This window comes from Sorex fumeus, unplaced genomic scaffold (assembly GCF_029834395.1).
Source record: "Sorex fumeus unplaced genomic scaffold, SorFum_2.1 ptg000039l, whole genome shotgun sequence".
Taxonomy (NCBI): domain Eukaryota; kingdom Metazoa; phylum Chordata; class Mammalia; order Eulipotyphla; family Soricidae; genus Sorex; species Sorex fumeus.
In genome coordinates this window covers 25650980-25666737 of record NW_026606096.1, presented here as the reverse complement: position 1 = coordinate 25666737, position 15758 = coordinate 25650980, and the positions used below count along the sequence as shown (strand labels likewise).

General features: G+C 37.0%; 1 protein-coding gene across 1 annotated transcript; it reads left to right on the top strand.

The window, feature by feature from the left end:
• The first annotated feature begins 859 nt into the window (after positions 1–859).
• Positions 860–9270, top strand: FGB (fibrinogen beta chain). The gene is made up of 9 exons (XM_056119138.1): positions 860–993; positions 1235–1255; positions 4041–4232; positions 4893–5076; positions 6001–6228; positions 6908–7021; positions 7371–7496; positions 7878–8163; positions 8877–9270. Exons 1-9 carry the CDS (start codon positions 883–885, stop codon positions 9106–9108), a joined length of 1494 nt encoding a protein of 497 aa, XP_055975113.1. The 5' UTR covers positions 860–882; the 3' UTR covers positions 9109–9270.
• Positions 9271–15758: the final 6488 nt, after the last annotated feature.

Below are 15758 nucleotides of genomic sequence, written 5' to 3'. Positions count from 1 at the left end.
CTTTAATTTCCTTATTGATTCTTGTGGTTATTGTTCATTCTGACTGTAGCAAATGAAAAGACAAGAGAAATAGGTTTGGTGACATAGAGGAAATGATGATAGGAAAGTATCTATATAACAAAAGCCCCATTTATTTGAAATAGAGGCACTAAGTTTTATTCAATGTTAAAATAACATTTTTTACAAACAGCATGTGTCATACACAATAAATGTTAAATTTATATAATCACCATGATAATATTTTGATTTATAAATCTGTAACATACTATTTAGTTTAATAATATTTAGATAATTTTCTGCATGTTTTAACCTAAATATTAAAGGACAAAAATAAAAGTGGTGAGGTTTGAAGTTTTCTTTTTTTGTTTGTCTATTATAGTATTGGCATGAGTTATAATTTTGTTCTTATTAACATACAAATAAAGAATATATATATATACAGAGTGACATGACATTATTCCTTATTTTAATAATCCCCTTTAATAATACAGAATCATATTATTGCTTCTAAACAGTTTTTTATGTCTAGATTAAAAATATTTTTTCCTTTACACATTCTATGCCACCCTTTGTAACATCATTAATTTACCGGAAATGTGAAACACATCTTTTTTAGGAACATTCTAATTTCCCATCATATTGTTTAATGTGATAAAGAACTTTGGTGTTTCTAAATTTGGCCAACAAAGGAGAATAGTTGTATGACAAGCAAATATGTCTTGCTGGGAAAATGTTGCTTAAGGGATAAAATGGTTCAGCCAACAAGTGAGTCAAAGAATTAAATATTAACAAAGGAAGATAACTGTTTCTAGAGTCAGAACTAACAGAGGATGCAGGTATATATAAGATTGGTGATCTCTCAGTTAAATTCACAGGCAAAAGATGGCTTCTTGGAATTTTCAAAAATTTAAAACCATGAAATATCTTTTACTGTTATTTTCGTGCTTTTTTATAATTAGTTCCCAAGCTAGCAAAGACTATGATTACATTGAGGTGATTTTTTAAATTATTATTATATTTTTGCTAATTTTAATAATTAATATAATCATGTATATTATTTTATAAAATATAATAATCTTAATTACATGTGTCTATCTATTTTAATGAAATTAACTTTGATTTTTATTGTGAATTGAATTGCCAATCTTGAGAAACTTTTATTCAAGAAATGTCATATAATATAAATCAAAATAATAATTTGTTATTTTCTTGTTTCTGATCTTTACTTTTTCAGGAAGAAGATAACAAACCTCAGGTAAGGTCTGCTTTTCCACACTATTTCTTCTGAGTATTATTTTTATTTAGTTGTGTATATATTTATAAGAATTATAAGAACAATTATAAGAATAAGATCTGAAAATTTTGCAGATGGCAAAATAATAAAATAATATTTTAAAAGAAGACAAGCTGGCAGCTTGCTCATTAATTAAGGAGAATAAAATTTGGTTCCTGAAACTGCTAGGTATTTAGAAATTATCTGTAAAAGTCAAATAAACAAAATTCAATTATGGAGAATAAAATTTATTTTCAAAGCAGAAAATTTAAGTCACAGGTATATTTGTTATTATTACTATTGATTATAAAGCACCCAACTAGGTCACTGTATTTATTTGTAAAACAATTTTTTCTCATGTACTATTTTGCAAACTTATTCCCTCTTGTTTGAAATTATAAAATAAAGTACATAAGTGCAGAACCAGAGAGATAGCAGAGCGGATAGGCCACTGTCTTGCATGGAGCTATTTCTAAGCCCTTGGGCACCACTAGAGGTGACTCCCAAATAAGTAAAAATAAAACATATTTATAGAAGTGCATTTAAGGAAGTGAATATTTAAATAATTTTATTATCAAATTAATCGTGATCAGACTTCTTGTTGGGCTGGAGCGATAACACAGCAGGTAGGGCTTTTGCCTTGCATGCGGCTGACCAGGGTTCAGTTCCTCTGCCCCTCTTGTAGAACCCGGCAAGCTACCGACAGTATCTCGCCCACACATAGCTTGACATATTTGATATGCCAAACACAGTAACAAGCCTCACAATGCTACTGGGCCCGCTCGAGCAAATTGATGAACAACGGGAGGACAGTGACAGTGACAAGTGACAGATTTTTTGTTATAACTGTATAATTCCTCAGCAGAGATTAGAGTAAAGGTAAGGTAAAGGTAAAAGTCCTCCCGTTGTTCGTTGATTTGCTCGAAGGCTGGAGGGGTTGGGGCTAGAGCGATAGCACAGCGGTATGGCGTTTGCCTTGCATGCAGCCAACATGGCCGGCCCGAGTTCGATTCCTCCGCCCCTCTCGGAGAGCCCGGCAAGCTACCGAGAGTATCTCGCCCGCAAAGCAGAGCCTGGGAAGCTCCCCGTGACGTATTCGATATGCCAAACACAGTGCCAAACACAGTAACAACAAATCGAGAGATTAGAGTATGCAATTATATTTTAGTGAAATGATTTACTTTGAATCTCTTGCCAAATTTAAAGGGAAGCTAAGACATTTTAATTATCAATCTATACAAATAAAAGATAGTTATCTGGTTAATTGCATTAGGTAAGACAAATGTGAACAATGCTTAAGAGTAAGTTTTAAGTAAAGTTCTTGGCTAAGCAGTTTTACATTCTTAAGGCAAACTAAGTCTCAAAGACACAGTCTAACAGTTCATGCTGCAAAAGGGATTATCTACTTTTAGCTCTGTCAATTAGTAGTCTTTATAAACCTAAATACCCACATGATTTCTTTTTTATTTCTTTTCCTCTAGCATAGCTAAGACCACTAATGCTACTTCCTTACTGGTATTCTAAAATAAAACATAAATATCTTCCTTCTTTTAAATTTGAATTATAAAAACCAGTGAATCATAATTATTAATTTGTAATTAAGTCTCATGGGATGGAATTACCTTTAAAGACCATGTTATAATATAGTTAATAGAAGACAAACCATTCTATTGTGTTGCATTTTTTACTTTATTATCTTTAGATATCTTTCACTATTATTTTAAATATGAGAAAGTTGTGTTTTTAAGATAAATCATCTAGAAAATTTTATGACAGTAGTTTAACAAACTCTTTTTCTGATAGAAGATAAGAATAGAATGGAATCAGAGGCAAAGTCACTTAAAGTCTACTATCTATTCTATGTAGTAGGAATAATAATAACAGTGCTTGGTATGTGTCAGGTACTCTTCTTAGGATGTCTGATACAGTAAATCATTTAACCTTTATAGCAATCTTTCTTAGATACTATTACTCCCATTTTTACAGAAAGGAAAACTGGACCCAAATCAATAGGTCCAAAATCGTTTTTCCAATAAGGGGCAGAGATAAAACTTGAAGCCAAGCAGTACGGCTCATGTTCCTTACTCCTCTCCAAAAATATTAGGTTGTCTTATTCCAAATTAAGTTCTAGGTAAATTTCTGTTTTTTTAAAGCAAATATGTATTATCTATTAAATACAATTATACAATAGTATATACAAATTAATCAATTCATAGAAGCTGATAAAATGTTTATAGAAGTTCAGTAATCCAAGTGGTTTGAAAATGTTTATTGTTGTGATAACAGAGAATTTTATGTGTTACAGTGTAGAAATGTGAGAACTTCATAATCTGGTGGAGCTTTATTTTAGGGGTCTCACTTTAGGCTTGTTGGTGCTAGAATGATAGTACAGGGGGTAGGCATTTGTCTTGCACAAGACCAACCCATATGGTCACCAGTATCCTATATGGTCGCCTGAACTCATCAGGAGTGATCCCTGAGTGCAGAGACAGGAGTGAACCCTGAGCGCAGCTGAGTGTAGCCCCCAAAGCAAACCAAAGAAACCAAAAACTGGCTCAGGTATAATAACTTCTTAGGCAATTGCTCTTTTTACCACTTACTGAAATGATCTAAATCACCTTCCATTGATTTACCAACAATGAAGCCCGTAGATGAACTGGAAGCAAATCATCACTCCTTAGGGTAAAAGGAGTAGCTCATATAAGGGTGTTGAACAACTTCCGTTTGATTTCTGCTCTCCATTGGACCTCTGTTTGGTTCTCCGCAGCCATCAGTGGATGCCCGTGGCCATCGTCCCATTGATAGGAAGAGGGAAGAAGCTCCGAGCCTAAGACCTGCACCACCCCCCATCAGCGGGGGTGGCTATCGCGCTCGCCCACCCAAAGCTACTGGCAGCCAAAAGAAACAGGAAAGAAAACCACCCAATGCCGGAGGCTGTCTACATGCTGACACCGACCTGGTGGGTGACTGTTTCTTCCTGTGATAGGTTTCTCCTGCCCTACCACAGAAAAAAAAACCGCACTGATTCATCCTGGCTTTCTTAAGATGCATATATTATTGCAGTTAAAGTACTGGACCTTACTTTACCCTTGAACTTAGCCTGATTATTTTTTTTATTTCTAATTATTTTTTAAATTTTAATTAGTGAGACACCATGAGGTACAGTTGTAGACTTACAAATTTTTGTGCTTGGGTTTCAATTATACAATGATCAAATACTCATCCCTCCACCAATGCCCATTTCCCACCACTACAGATCCCAGTATCCCTCCCACCTCCCATTCCCCCACCCCACCCTGCCTCTGTGGCAGGGCATTCCCTTTTGTTCTCTCTCTCCTTTTGGGTGTTGTGGTTTGCAAAAGAGGTATTAAGTTAGCCTAATTATTTTTGTTTAGCTAGTACATTTTCCTTTGCTCAGCTACATTTGTTCTGTGGTAAGGACAACTTTTAGTCTTCCCAAGAATGTGGTAACTCTAAGAATCTAGATTCTTAAAGACACACAAATAGCAAGTTCTCTTCAATTGGTTGATGATGTGATTGAATATTTAGTAGTCACTTTTCCACAGACACCCACCACTCAAACTTCTCATCTGAAACCTGCTGTCTTCTTTATTCGCAGGGCGTGTTGTGTCCTACTGGATGTCAGTTGCAAGATGCTTTGGTAAATCAGGAAAGAACCGTCAAAAGCAGTATAAGGGAGTTAAGTAATAACATGGACTCACTTTCCGAGACCTCTTCTAGCACCTTCCAGTATATGACTCTGCTAAAAGACATGTGGAAAAAACGGCAGAAGCAAGTGAAAGGTAGGCATCTTTGTAGTTTCTGCTTAATCCTGTAACTCTTAGATTGCCACAGGATTGTACAATTGTGAGACTATTAGTATTTGTAGGAGCTCACATAGCATTCAGACTGCCATTAATGTGTTTCTGGTTATCTTGAGGTTCTTACTGTGCCATTTTCATCTGCAACTTGCCAGAAAAGCACTATCCAACACTTATTTTCAGTATGGCATAAGAGAGGATGTTTCCTGGAAAAACATCATTGTGTTTCTTGAGTTTTAGTCTTTCAGAAACTTGTTCTAACTCAAAACAACAGTACAATGTAATAATTTAGCACATGTGCATAGCATTTTAAGTTTTGAATATGTACTTCCACCATGACATACTCAAATAAATTGTGGAGAATGATACCTAACCTTCTAAAGGATAGAGTTTAGAATTGATTGCTATTGAATTGGTGGGTAGGTGTCTGCTTGTCAATGAGTCCCATATAGGCATCTCTGTGGGTAGCACATGCAGATTAGGACATTCTTTCAGAGAACTCATGATATTGCTCCTATGACTATCATGACTCAACTCTCCTCATATGTGAGAATACATAGATCTAGTGGATGTACTTCATCAATGGTAAACTTCTGAATGGACACCCTAATGCTGTTAGGTCCTTTTCTACTCACCAAAGAAATAAATAACCTCTTGTATTTATTTATTGTCATTAAATTTTAGCTCACACCTAAAGTTAATCAGCAGTGTGATAGCTAAATTATGTTTAAATATGTGTATGCCATGAGCCAATAATTTCCCCCAAGTACAGCTACATGTCATAGTTGCCCAACTATGCTCAGTAACTATTCTTAGAAAATTAAAATTACAATGATAAGGATGAATATCTTTAGTTTCAAATGGGAATAAACTACTAATTTTCCTACCTAATTTCTTTTTTTCCAGATAATGAAAATGTAATAAATGAGTATTCCTCAGCACTAGAAAACTACAGGTTATATATAGATGAGACTGTGAATAGTAATATTCCAACTAATATCCAAGTGCTCCGTTCCATCCTGGAAAACTTGAGAAGCAAAATACAAAAATTAGAATCTGATGTTTCAATGCAGATGGATTACTGCCGCACCCCATGTACCGTCAGCTGCAATATTCCTGTGGTAACTGGCAAAGGTAACTAGTAAATAAGCATATTTCTGGAAATATTCAGGTTCACTTAATCTCTGAAAATAAAAACTGAAAAAAAATGTCCAATAAATCTTCCCAGTAGAATTTAATGGCATTAAGTACATAGTGAAGGTAGCCTTAGTTTATTTGATGTAGATAAAGCTATCTAACATAGTTTAATTTGCAGTTTTTAAAATAAAAATTTATGTAGTCACCATGAATTACAAAGCTGCTCATGATTGGGTTTAAAACATACAATATTACATTAATCCATTCACCACTGTCCACTTCCCTCTCCCAATGTCCTTAGTTTCCCTCCCCCACCTACTAATATTCCAGTTCTCTCAAGCAGAATGTAATGTAAAGACAGTAGTAGGTCTGTGTATATACTGCACACATTTGACTGCTTTGAATAGATATGACAAATCATTATGAGGTCTAGGAGTTCCTCCATCTTACTGTTCTGGCAGCTTGAGAATATTCCATGAAAGAAAAGGTGGAAAAGGACTTTTGTCTCTTCCAAACTGTTTGACTTTCAGTAAAAAGTAAGATTCCATCTCTATAGCATAGTCTTAAATATCTAAATAAAGCATTCCTTGGTAACCTATGCAATCGGTTATGAATTGATAATCGAGGTAATTATGTTAGAATTCAATGAATATAATATGCTGTTTTATGGTTACAGAGTGTGAGGAAATTATCAGGAAAGGAGGTGAAACATCTGAAATGTATCTCATCCAGCCTGAAAAATCTATCAAACCATATAAAGTATATTGTGATATGGAAACAGAAAATGGAGGTCGGTATTTGATAATGTTTTGGTGCATTTTTCTATGTGTTTTGAAATCATACTAAAGGAACTAAACCTAGATTTAACATAATTTAAAATGACTCATTTGATTTGGAATTCAATCTGATGTTTTAGACTTTATAAAATACTTACATGTCATAATTTGGGGTGAAGATAAAGCACTTGTGATTTCCAAAGACTTTAAAAGTTTTCCTCTCATATTTATGCCCTTGTCATGTCTACTTTGTAGTAATAAATCTAGATGGTATGATACGAATTAAATTAGGAAGGAACTCAGTTCCTCAAGCAACATTATTTATTTCTTAATATGTGCTGTTTTTGTTTCTTCAAACCAAAGGATGGACAGTTATTCAGAACCGGCAGGATGGCAGTGTTGACTTTGGCAGGAAATGGGAACCATATAAACAAGGATTTGGAAATATTGCAACTAATGCAGATGATAAAAAATACTGTGGCGTGCCAGGTAAAAGTTTCGGGTATAAAATGAAACCATTCTATTGAAATACTCACTTACTATTTAAAAAAGACATTTTATTGAGAGTTTATTTTTAGAAATTTGGGACATGTTCAGGATACTTTACATCAAAAGTGAAAAAGCTAGAAATAAGAGAAGTTTTTATTCTACATTTGTTGTTTTGAGTTTTTTAACTTGGTTTGTTTATACCTAGTGGTGCTCAGGGGTTACTCCTGGTTCTGTACTCAGGTATTACTCCTGGGGGTGCTTGGAACACCAGGGATGGTAGGAATTGAACCCAGGTCAGCCTCATGCAAGGCAAACACCCTATTATGTCTCTGGTTCCACTTTTTATATCTTGGTGAGATTTTATTTTCCTTTTCTCTTTAGGTGAGTATTGGCTTGGAAATGATAAAATCAGTCAGCTAACCCGGATGGGTCCCACAGAACTTTTGATTGAAATGGAAGACTGGAAAGGAGATAAAGTAAAGGCACTTTATGGAGGATTCACTGTACAGAACGAGGGCAACAAATACCAAATCTCAGTGAACAAATACAAAGGCACAGCTGGCAATGCCCTCATGGAAGGAGCATCACAGCTGGTAGGAGAAAACAGAACTATGACCATTCACAATGGCATGTACTTCAGCACCTACGACAGAGACAACGATGGCTGGTAGGCGTCCTGTTTTGTTCTTCTTCTTTAAAAGCCACTAGTACTCTAATTGCTTGAAATAATTTATTATAGCAAGTGTTATTAATACTGACATTTATGGGGGGTTCACCATGTATCAATCACTATAGCAAGCTCTTGAAGAAGTGCCCAGACATATTTGGCCTATGGTCCCAATTGTCCATTCTTCGGATCTTTCCAGTGCCCCCAACTCCCTATTGGGGGAGGTGTCAACCTTCTTGGCAAACACAGAGAGTCAAAATCATATAATCCATCAGTTTTCCATCATTATTCTCATTTCACAGATGTTAGCTAGAGAGATTAAGTAATTTATCCACCATTGTACAACTATCAAAAGATAGAACTGAAATTAGAGTTACTTTCTGAGTAGTAAATAGTCAGATAAATTTTTCCATCTCTTTAAACTAAGATGCATAGTAAAAACTTCACTGTGTGTCCCTTAAGTTCTCTAAGAATAAGGGAGTTGTAAGCTATAGTATAAAGTAACAAATATAACCAGTAGAGGAATTTCCCGTGTAGGTCCACTTCCCTACCTTTCTTGCTTTTGGTCACAGAAAGTTTTTGGTGAATTGTGACTTGACTAAAGAGCCCAGAAGGAAGGGTTCCATCAGGTGCAAGACTCCTCTGTAGATACTTTACAAAGAATAAAGTAGACATCACTGAAATCCTACTAACTCCAAACCCCTTTCCTCCAGGCATAATGCAGATCCCAAAAAACAGTGTTCTAAAGAGGATGGCGGTGGATGGTGGTACAACAGATGTCATGCAGCTAATCCAAATGGCAGATACTACTGGGGTGGCCAGTATAGCTGGGACATGTCAAAGCATGGCACAGATGATGGAGTGGTCTGGATGAACTGGAGGGGCTCCTGGTATTCACTGAAGAAGATGTCTATGAAGATCAGACCCTTCTTCCCACAGCAATAGTGCTCCCAGTATATATTTTATTCTACTATATATAAACAACATTTTTGTACATTCTGTCATTGGAATTTTCTTTCATATAGTTCCCTATAAAACTGTTGAAAAGTTGTGAGCATGACTTTTTTGGAAAGGTATTTAGGAGAAATTAAATTAAAAATACCTCAATTTTCTTTTGTATTCTTCATTTATATTGCACACCAAAAAGTAACTAAAAGAACTATTGAGAGTGTTCTTAAGTACAGCTGTAATTGATTGTGAAGTTCCAAATGAAAAAATTTCTTTTTCTTCCTAGAAAAACCAGAGGTAAACTTTAAAACTTGTGGTTTGAAGTCCACTTTTTAAAAAGCTATTTATTTATGTAAGACCTGTCAGAGAAACTTTCAAAAGGATTTATTAAAGCAGTCTCTGTCACAATAAATTTGTTTTCTTTTTTGTAAACTATATGACCAATCAGTTAGACTTTGAATGTGCAAGGCAAGAGAAGCCTTCACAAATTCAATTTCCCAGTGAATAGGCACTGAAATTCTGAAAAAGTCAAAGCCTTACTTATGGGAAACCACTATTCAGTATTCTGCCACTCACTTAGACTTTGGGATCACAGATGCCAATAGTATGATTAGAACCCGGTCTTCACCATTTGTTTACCGAAGGAGAGAGTGAGCTAGAAAGTTGCAGTTATCAATTGTCCGAGGAAATTACGTTTACTGGACTTAATTTGAGTTTTGCTTTTCACATGGCCACATCAGAACTAAAGCAGAAATGGAATTTTTGTTCTTCCTATTTGTCATCCAAGAATTGAGTGTATCAATTCAGTGTTCTGCCTTGGCTTCTCGTATTTCATTACAACTGTCCTTAGCAAGCTAATGACCCAGTGTCCTCTGTCCCTGATATAGCCTCCCTAGTGAAATCATTCTCACCTATCCTCATAGAAATTTATTATCCTCAAGCTCATCTCTTTAACTCTTTGCTTCTAAACAAAATTTTCATTATGGAAATACTTCCATTCTCTTATTTTTTCCCAGATATTTTTAGGTGCTGTATAATAATAGAGTTTCACATATACAATTATACAATACTATACTCACCATTAGAATATCAGTGACCCTCCACCAATGTCCCAAGGTCCCCTTTGACTCAACTTTACACCCCATTGATAAACTCAGTTCTGTTGGCCAACTTTCCGGTTCTGTTGCCATTGTCTATTTGTTACTTCATTACTTATTTCTTTACATCTCACAAATGAGAGAGATCAATCTGTATTTGTCCCTCTTTTTCTGGCTGACTTCACTCAGCAAGATACCCTGTAGGTCTGTCATGTAGTGGCTGTCACTCTTTTAATTCTTCATCTACACTGACTTCAAATTTGACCTGGTTTTCTTTCAACAAATTCTGTTCTGTTCTATACATTCTGGTAAGTCAGTGATGATACTGTTTCACATGTACTGTTCTAAAATCAGAAAATTCTGGACAAGTTACCTTTCTGGTAATGCAAGCTCCTCGTTACCTAAATATTAAACTCTGCATTCCTTAGTTGGTAGTGAACATAGTTTATCACTTGGTCACAGAACCATCTCCAGTCCCGCTTCATTTGCCTTATACTGAATTATCACCATTTATGGGAAGGTGAGTCCCTTTTGTACACTGCCCTTACCCCTGATTACCAGACCCCAATATCATCTGACAGATGGCTACTCATTTTCAAGCTTCTCTTAAGTTTGCCTATTTTACACATCTTCCTCTGAAAAGGAACTGTTATTTCTTTGATTCCAGAATTATCAACCAATCAGAAAGACAGATTTCATTAATTCACAAACGTTGGATGACTACGTTCATTACTTTCAAGATCTTGCCTACCCTTTTAAAAATATAGAGTGTGAGACTGGAGCAATAGTACAGTGGGTAGGGAGTTTACCTTGTACACAGCCAACCAGGGTTCAATCCCGGGCACTCCATGTGGTCTCCCAAGCCTTCCAGCAGTGATCCCTGAGTGCAAAGCCAGGAGGAAGCCCTGAGCACCACCCAGTATAGCCCCCAAACAAACAAAAGCAAAACAAAGCAAACGAAAGTATATATAAAACTTGGGTAGGCTAGAGAGCTAGTACAGCGATTAAGAAATTTGCCTTGCATGCTGTTATTTCGGGTTTGATACCAACTCTATATAGTGGTCCCCTGAGCACTACCATCAGTGATCCCTGAGCACCATCAGGTATGAACAACAAACAAATACATGTGGAACATATTTTCAAAGAAAAAGCTTATGCAAAAAAATCAATATGCAAAATGTTCAAGGTAGAATTATTATCATTATTATTATTATATTGGCAGGAATGAGTATAGTGAAAACCTACTGAATCATGGGGGGTAGGGTGGCAGGAACCAAATCCAGGATAGATCAAAACTTTGCTCACTTACAGAGAATAGTGGCTTCCTAGAGCTATAATTAAAGCTACAGACTAAAAGCTACTAAAGTAGGTAACCTGAAAGTAAATTATTTGTTAATGAGTAAGCTGCAGAAACACAGAGACCACTCCTGAAATATCAATTGAAATATCAATCTACTGAGAAAGAAGTGAACTTTTTCAAGGCATCAAGATTTTACCTATATACCTGGTTTTCCTTCAAACATCACTGGGGATATAGGTGAAAAACAGAAGCATCTCCTTTTTATTTATTTTTTTTTTAGTTTTTTTTTTTTAATTTATTTATTTATTGAATCACTGTGGGAAAAGTTACAGAGCTTTTGGGTTTAGGACTCAGTCATGTAGATACCAAACACATTTCCCTTTACCAATACTCATTTTTAACCCCGAACCCCAATAGACCCCCACCTCCCACCCCTCCCAATTCTTGTGAGGCAGATGAGTTCTAGTTAATACTCTATCTACTTTGACTAGATAGATTATTTCGATAGAAGATGCACAATTATTGTTTAGAGTTTACGACCCACCCCCCACAATCAGACATGCTGAAACAGCGTTGTGAAATGATTTGCTTTCTACAACTTGGTTTAAGAATAAAATGATGTCGCGCGGCCGCTATTGCGGCCGCGCGGTTTTGAATTTCTGCTATTTTACTTATTGACCCTGGAAGAATTTCTATTAAAAGTTAGATAGTTAAGAGATTGGTTTCTGTGCCCTGGAGTCGTGGCCGTGCCGGAGAGCCGCTCGTGGGGGGCAGCTGGCGACCTCGGTGGGGCGTGGGGGACGGCCCACAAAGCCCCCCTTCCCATGAGGTCCCTGCCGCTCCCGCCAGCCCCGGCTCAAACCTGCTTTCCATAAGGCTCCAGTGCGGCCGCCATCTTTCTTTCCAGAGAGGAGCGGGCCACATCTCCTTTTTAGAGTGTATACAACACTAGTGTCTAACTTCTGGCAAAAGGCAAATCAATGTGTCCTCCTTAGACAACAGGAAGACTATTCCTTAAAAATATATAACTGGAAAGATAGTACAGTGGGTGGAAATGTGTTTGCCTTGCATAGTGTTGATCTGGGTCAGATTTCTGGTATCCCTACATCTTCCCCAAGATCCACCAAAGTGATTCCAGAGAGCACTGCTGTGAGTGAGCCCTGAGCACTTCCTGTGCCTATATACATATCACTATATATGTCACGGTCACGGTTCTCCCGTTGTTCATCGATTTGCTCGAGCGTGCCCAGTAACGTCTCCATCATGAGACTTGTTGTTACTGTGTTTGGCATATCGAGTACATCACAGGTAGCTTACCAGGCTCTGCCGTGCGGGCGAGATACTCTCGGTAGCTTGCCGGGCTCTCCGAGAGGGGCGGAGGAATTGAACTCAAGTCAGCCATGTTGGCTGCATGCAAGGCAAACGCCCTACCGCTGTGCTATCACTCCAGCCCCATCACTATAGATAGATAGATAGATAGATAGATAGATAGATAGATAGATAGTTTCCTAACCTCTGAGGTGCCTATCTTGCATGTGCCAGACCCTGAGTTATTACTGCATGAGCCCTGAGCACAGCTGGGTGGGGTCCTGGTGACCCTCAGCACCACTGGGCACAACAGTTCCATATCATCAGGCCTGAGCACTGAACTAGTCACCAGGTCTTCACTACGAGCCATGTATTACCAGGAGTGACCCCTCTCCCCCAGACCAGCTAGCACTGCTAGGGAATTCTGTCCCTACCTACTCCCTACAGCCCACAATTACTTCTTTCCTGCTTAAATTTCCACTATCGCTTAATCTGCAACAAGTCACCATGGGTCAGCACAATTACGGCTAAATTTAGCCAAAAGTAGAATTTGTTTTTAACAATAATAGGGGTGGTTTTAAGTAATGGAAGTGCCACATATTATTTAAATATGTGATTTTAGATAATGGAAGTATCACATATGCAGACATTTGGTGAAATAGAGAAAAAATTAGAACCATATCTAACTTGACATAAACAGCTAAACAGTTAAGATAGTGTTTTATATTTTTTACATTATGCTGCATGTTTAGCACTTGAATTTTTCATCACTGTATCGCTGTATCACTGTCATCCCATTGATCATCGAATTTCTTGAGCGGGCGCCAGTAATGCCTCTATTCCTCCCAGCCCTGAGATTTTAGCAGCTTCTTCTTACTCTTCTTTTCTCAACAATTGGAGGCTCTTTCAGGGTCAGGGGAATGAGACCTATTGTCTTTACTGTATTTGGAATATCGAGTACGCCGCGGGGAGCCTGTCAGGTTCTGTCTATGTGGGTGGGATACTCTCTGTAGCTTGCTGGGCTCTCCAAGAGGCATAAATGTGTAGGAAGTGTCTTTATACTCTGGTTTGGGAGGAGCATCCTGAGTGCTGGAGGGTGGCTGATGAGATTATCTGGTGCCGACTGGGTGTAATCCCTGAGTCACTAGAGACTGGGGAAAGCAGGCAGAGGATCTCTGTTCCATCCTGTTGAGTCCAGAGTCCAAGGTCACAAAGTTTCTCATTATCTGGGATCTGTGAGACTTCATTCTTGCGTGAGGCTCAACCTGAGCATCTGGAAAGCGGCCTGGAGCAGAGTGGCGGTGGTTGGGCAGTGGAGGTCAGCTGTTGGGGTTGGGTCCCTTGGGATGTGGAGGGCTCTCACCCACCCCACAGACTGATGCAGAGTCCCTGGAATTTTCATATGTCATGAAAAATCATTCTGTTCCTGAGTATTCTTCTATAATGCCACTTGCTACAATGTACTTTTTAATGATTATAATATATTCCATGATATGAATATACTCTAATTTTCAAAAGAGTCTGTTCCTTGATATTTAGATTTTGTCTAGTTTTTCTAACATATTAGAATTTTCAACATGAGCTTTTGTATACGTAAAATACATACTATATAGTAGCATTCTTATCTATTTCCCTCCAGAATAAATTCCTTAAATAGAATTTTTGGAGGAAATAATGGGTTTCGACATTGTAAAATATTTTAAAATATATATGAATTGTCAATAGGAACTATCAGAAACATGTATCCACTTATGTTTATGACACAGAACTACAGGTGCCTGATTTTTATTTTTCCTTCTTATGATAAATATGAGTGTTGGTGGAGGGTGTGGTGCAGTAAAACTGTTTTCCTAAATCATTAATGTAATGCCACTGTAAATCATGATGCCTTAGTTTTTCTTTTAAAAAAGAAAACGTTTCAGAATTCTAATGAAATAAGAATGCTGATAATTGCATTCATTTTTACCTTTTAAATTACTAGTATAACAGATTTTACGATGTATAGTGAGAATCTTCTTTTGAGAATTCTCTTTATTTTATGCAATTTTATTTTACCTTTTATCTTATAAATCTTTCTTATGAATTAACAACGCTCATAGATGAAGACCAGCAATCATAAACATGATTGAATTATTCAAATATTTAATTTTCTGAGTGATTAGACCACTTATGAAACATCTTACTGTATAACCATTTCTTCTCCCAATCAGGATGTGGTCATTAACAGGAGGCACTTTCAGCATTTTCAGTTGTGTTTCTTTTTATTAAATTACTTCTCCAACAATATTTTATTTTGTTGTTTCAGTCTTATGTTCATTAAGCCAGGGTAGCTTAATGAATACCTTTATGTCCTTCACCTAGATTCACCATGTTTTGCTGTATTTGCTTTATCTCTCAAAGGAAGACACTTGAAATGCTGTTTTGAAATAGTTTTGTAGACATGCAATCTTGGGGTCATGAACCTATTGTAGAAAGAGTCAAAGGTGGATTTAGCAAATATTTTCTAGAGTTCTCTTTGCAATCAATATGGTGTCACATTTGGAAATGAGGAGAGCAATGAGACCACTCATAGCTGAGCATTTCCCAGTTCAAACCTGGCAGATTCTCTTTAAATTTCCTTGCTTTTGTGGATTGGAAGTGTAGATTTTAGTAAGGAAAATGGAAGGCGTAATGTCTGTCTTTTCTGTTGTTGTTTGGGGGAGGGGGGTCACACCTGGTGGTGCTTTTCGCTGACTCCTGGCTCTGTGCCCAGGGATCACTCCTCAAGGTGCTTAGGGCACTATATGTGGTGCTGGAGGCCAAACCTATGAATGTAAGGCAAGTACCTTATCCCCTGTACTATCTCTCTGGCCCCAAATGCTTAGGTTCTTTAACTCAAAAGTTTGTATTGGGTTGTTATTATACACTAGACCACTAGAGGTTCACAAACTTCTTTGGTCTAC

Excerpts from the sequence above, each read along its gene's own strand:
- FGB (XM_056119138.1), top strand. The coding sequence starts at position 883 with ATGGCTTCTTGGAATTTTCAAAAATTTAAAACCATGAAATATCTTTTA. Across the intron at positions 4,233-4,892 it reads TACATGCTGACACCGACCTG|GGCGTGTTGTGTCCTACTGG; the intron begins GTGGGTGACTGT and ends CTTTATTCGCAG. Across the intron at positions 7,022-7,370 it reads TATGGAAACAGAAAATGGAG|GATGGACAGTTATTCAGAAC; the intron begins GTCGGTATTTGA and ends TTCAAACCAAAG.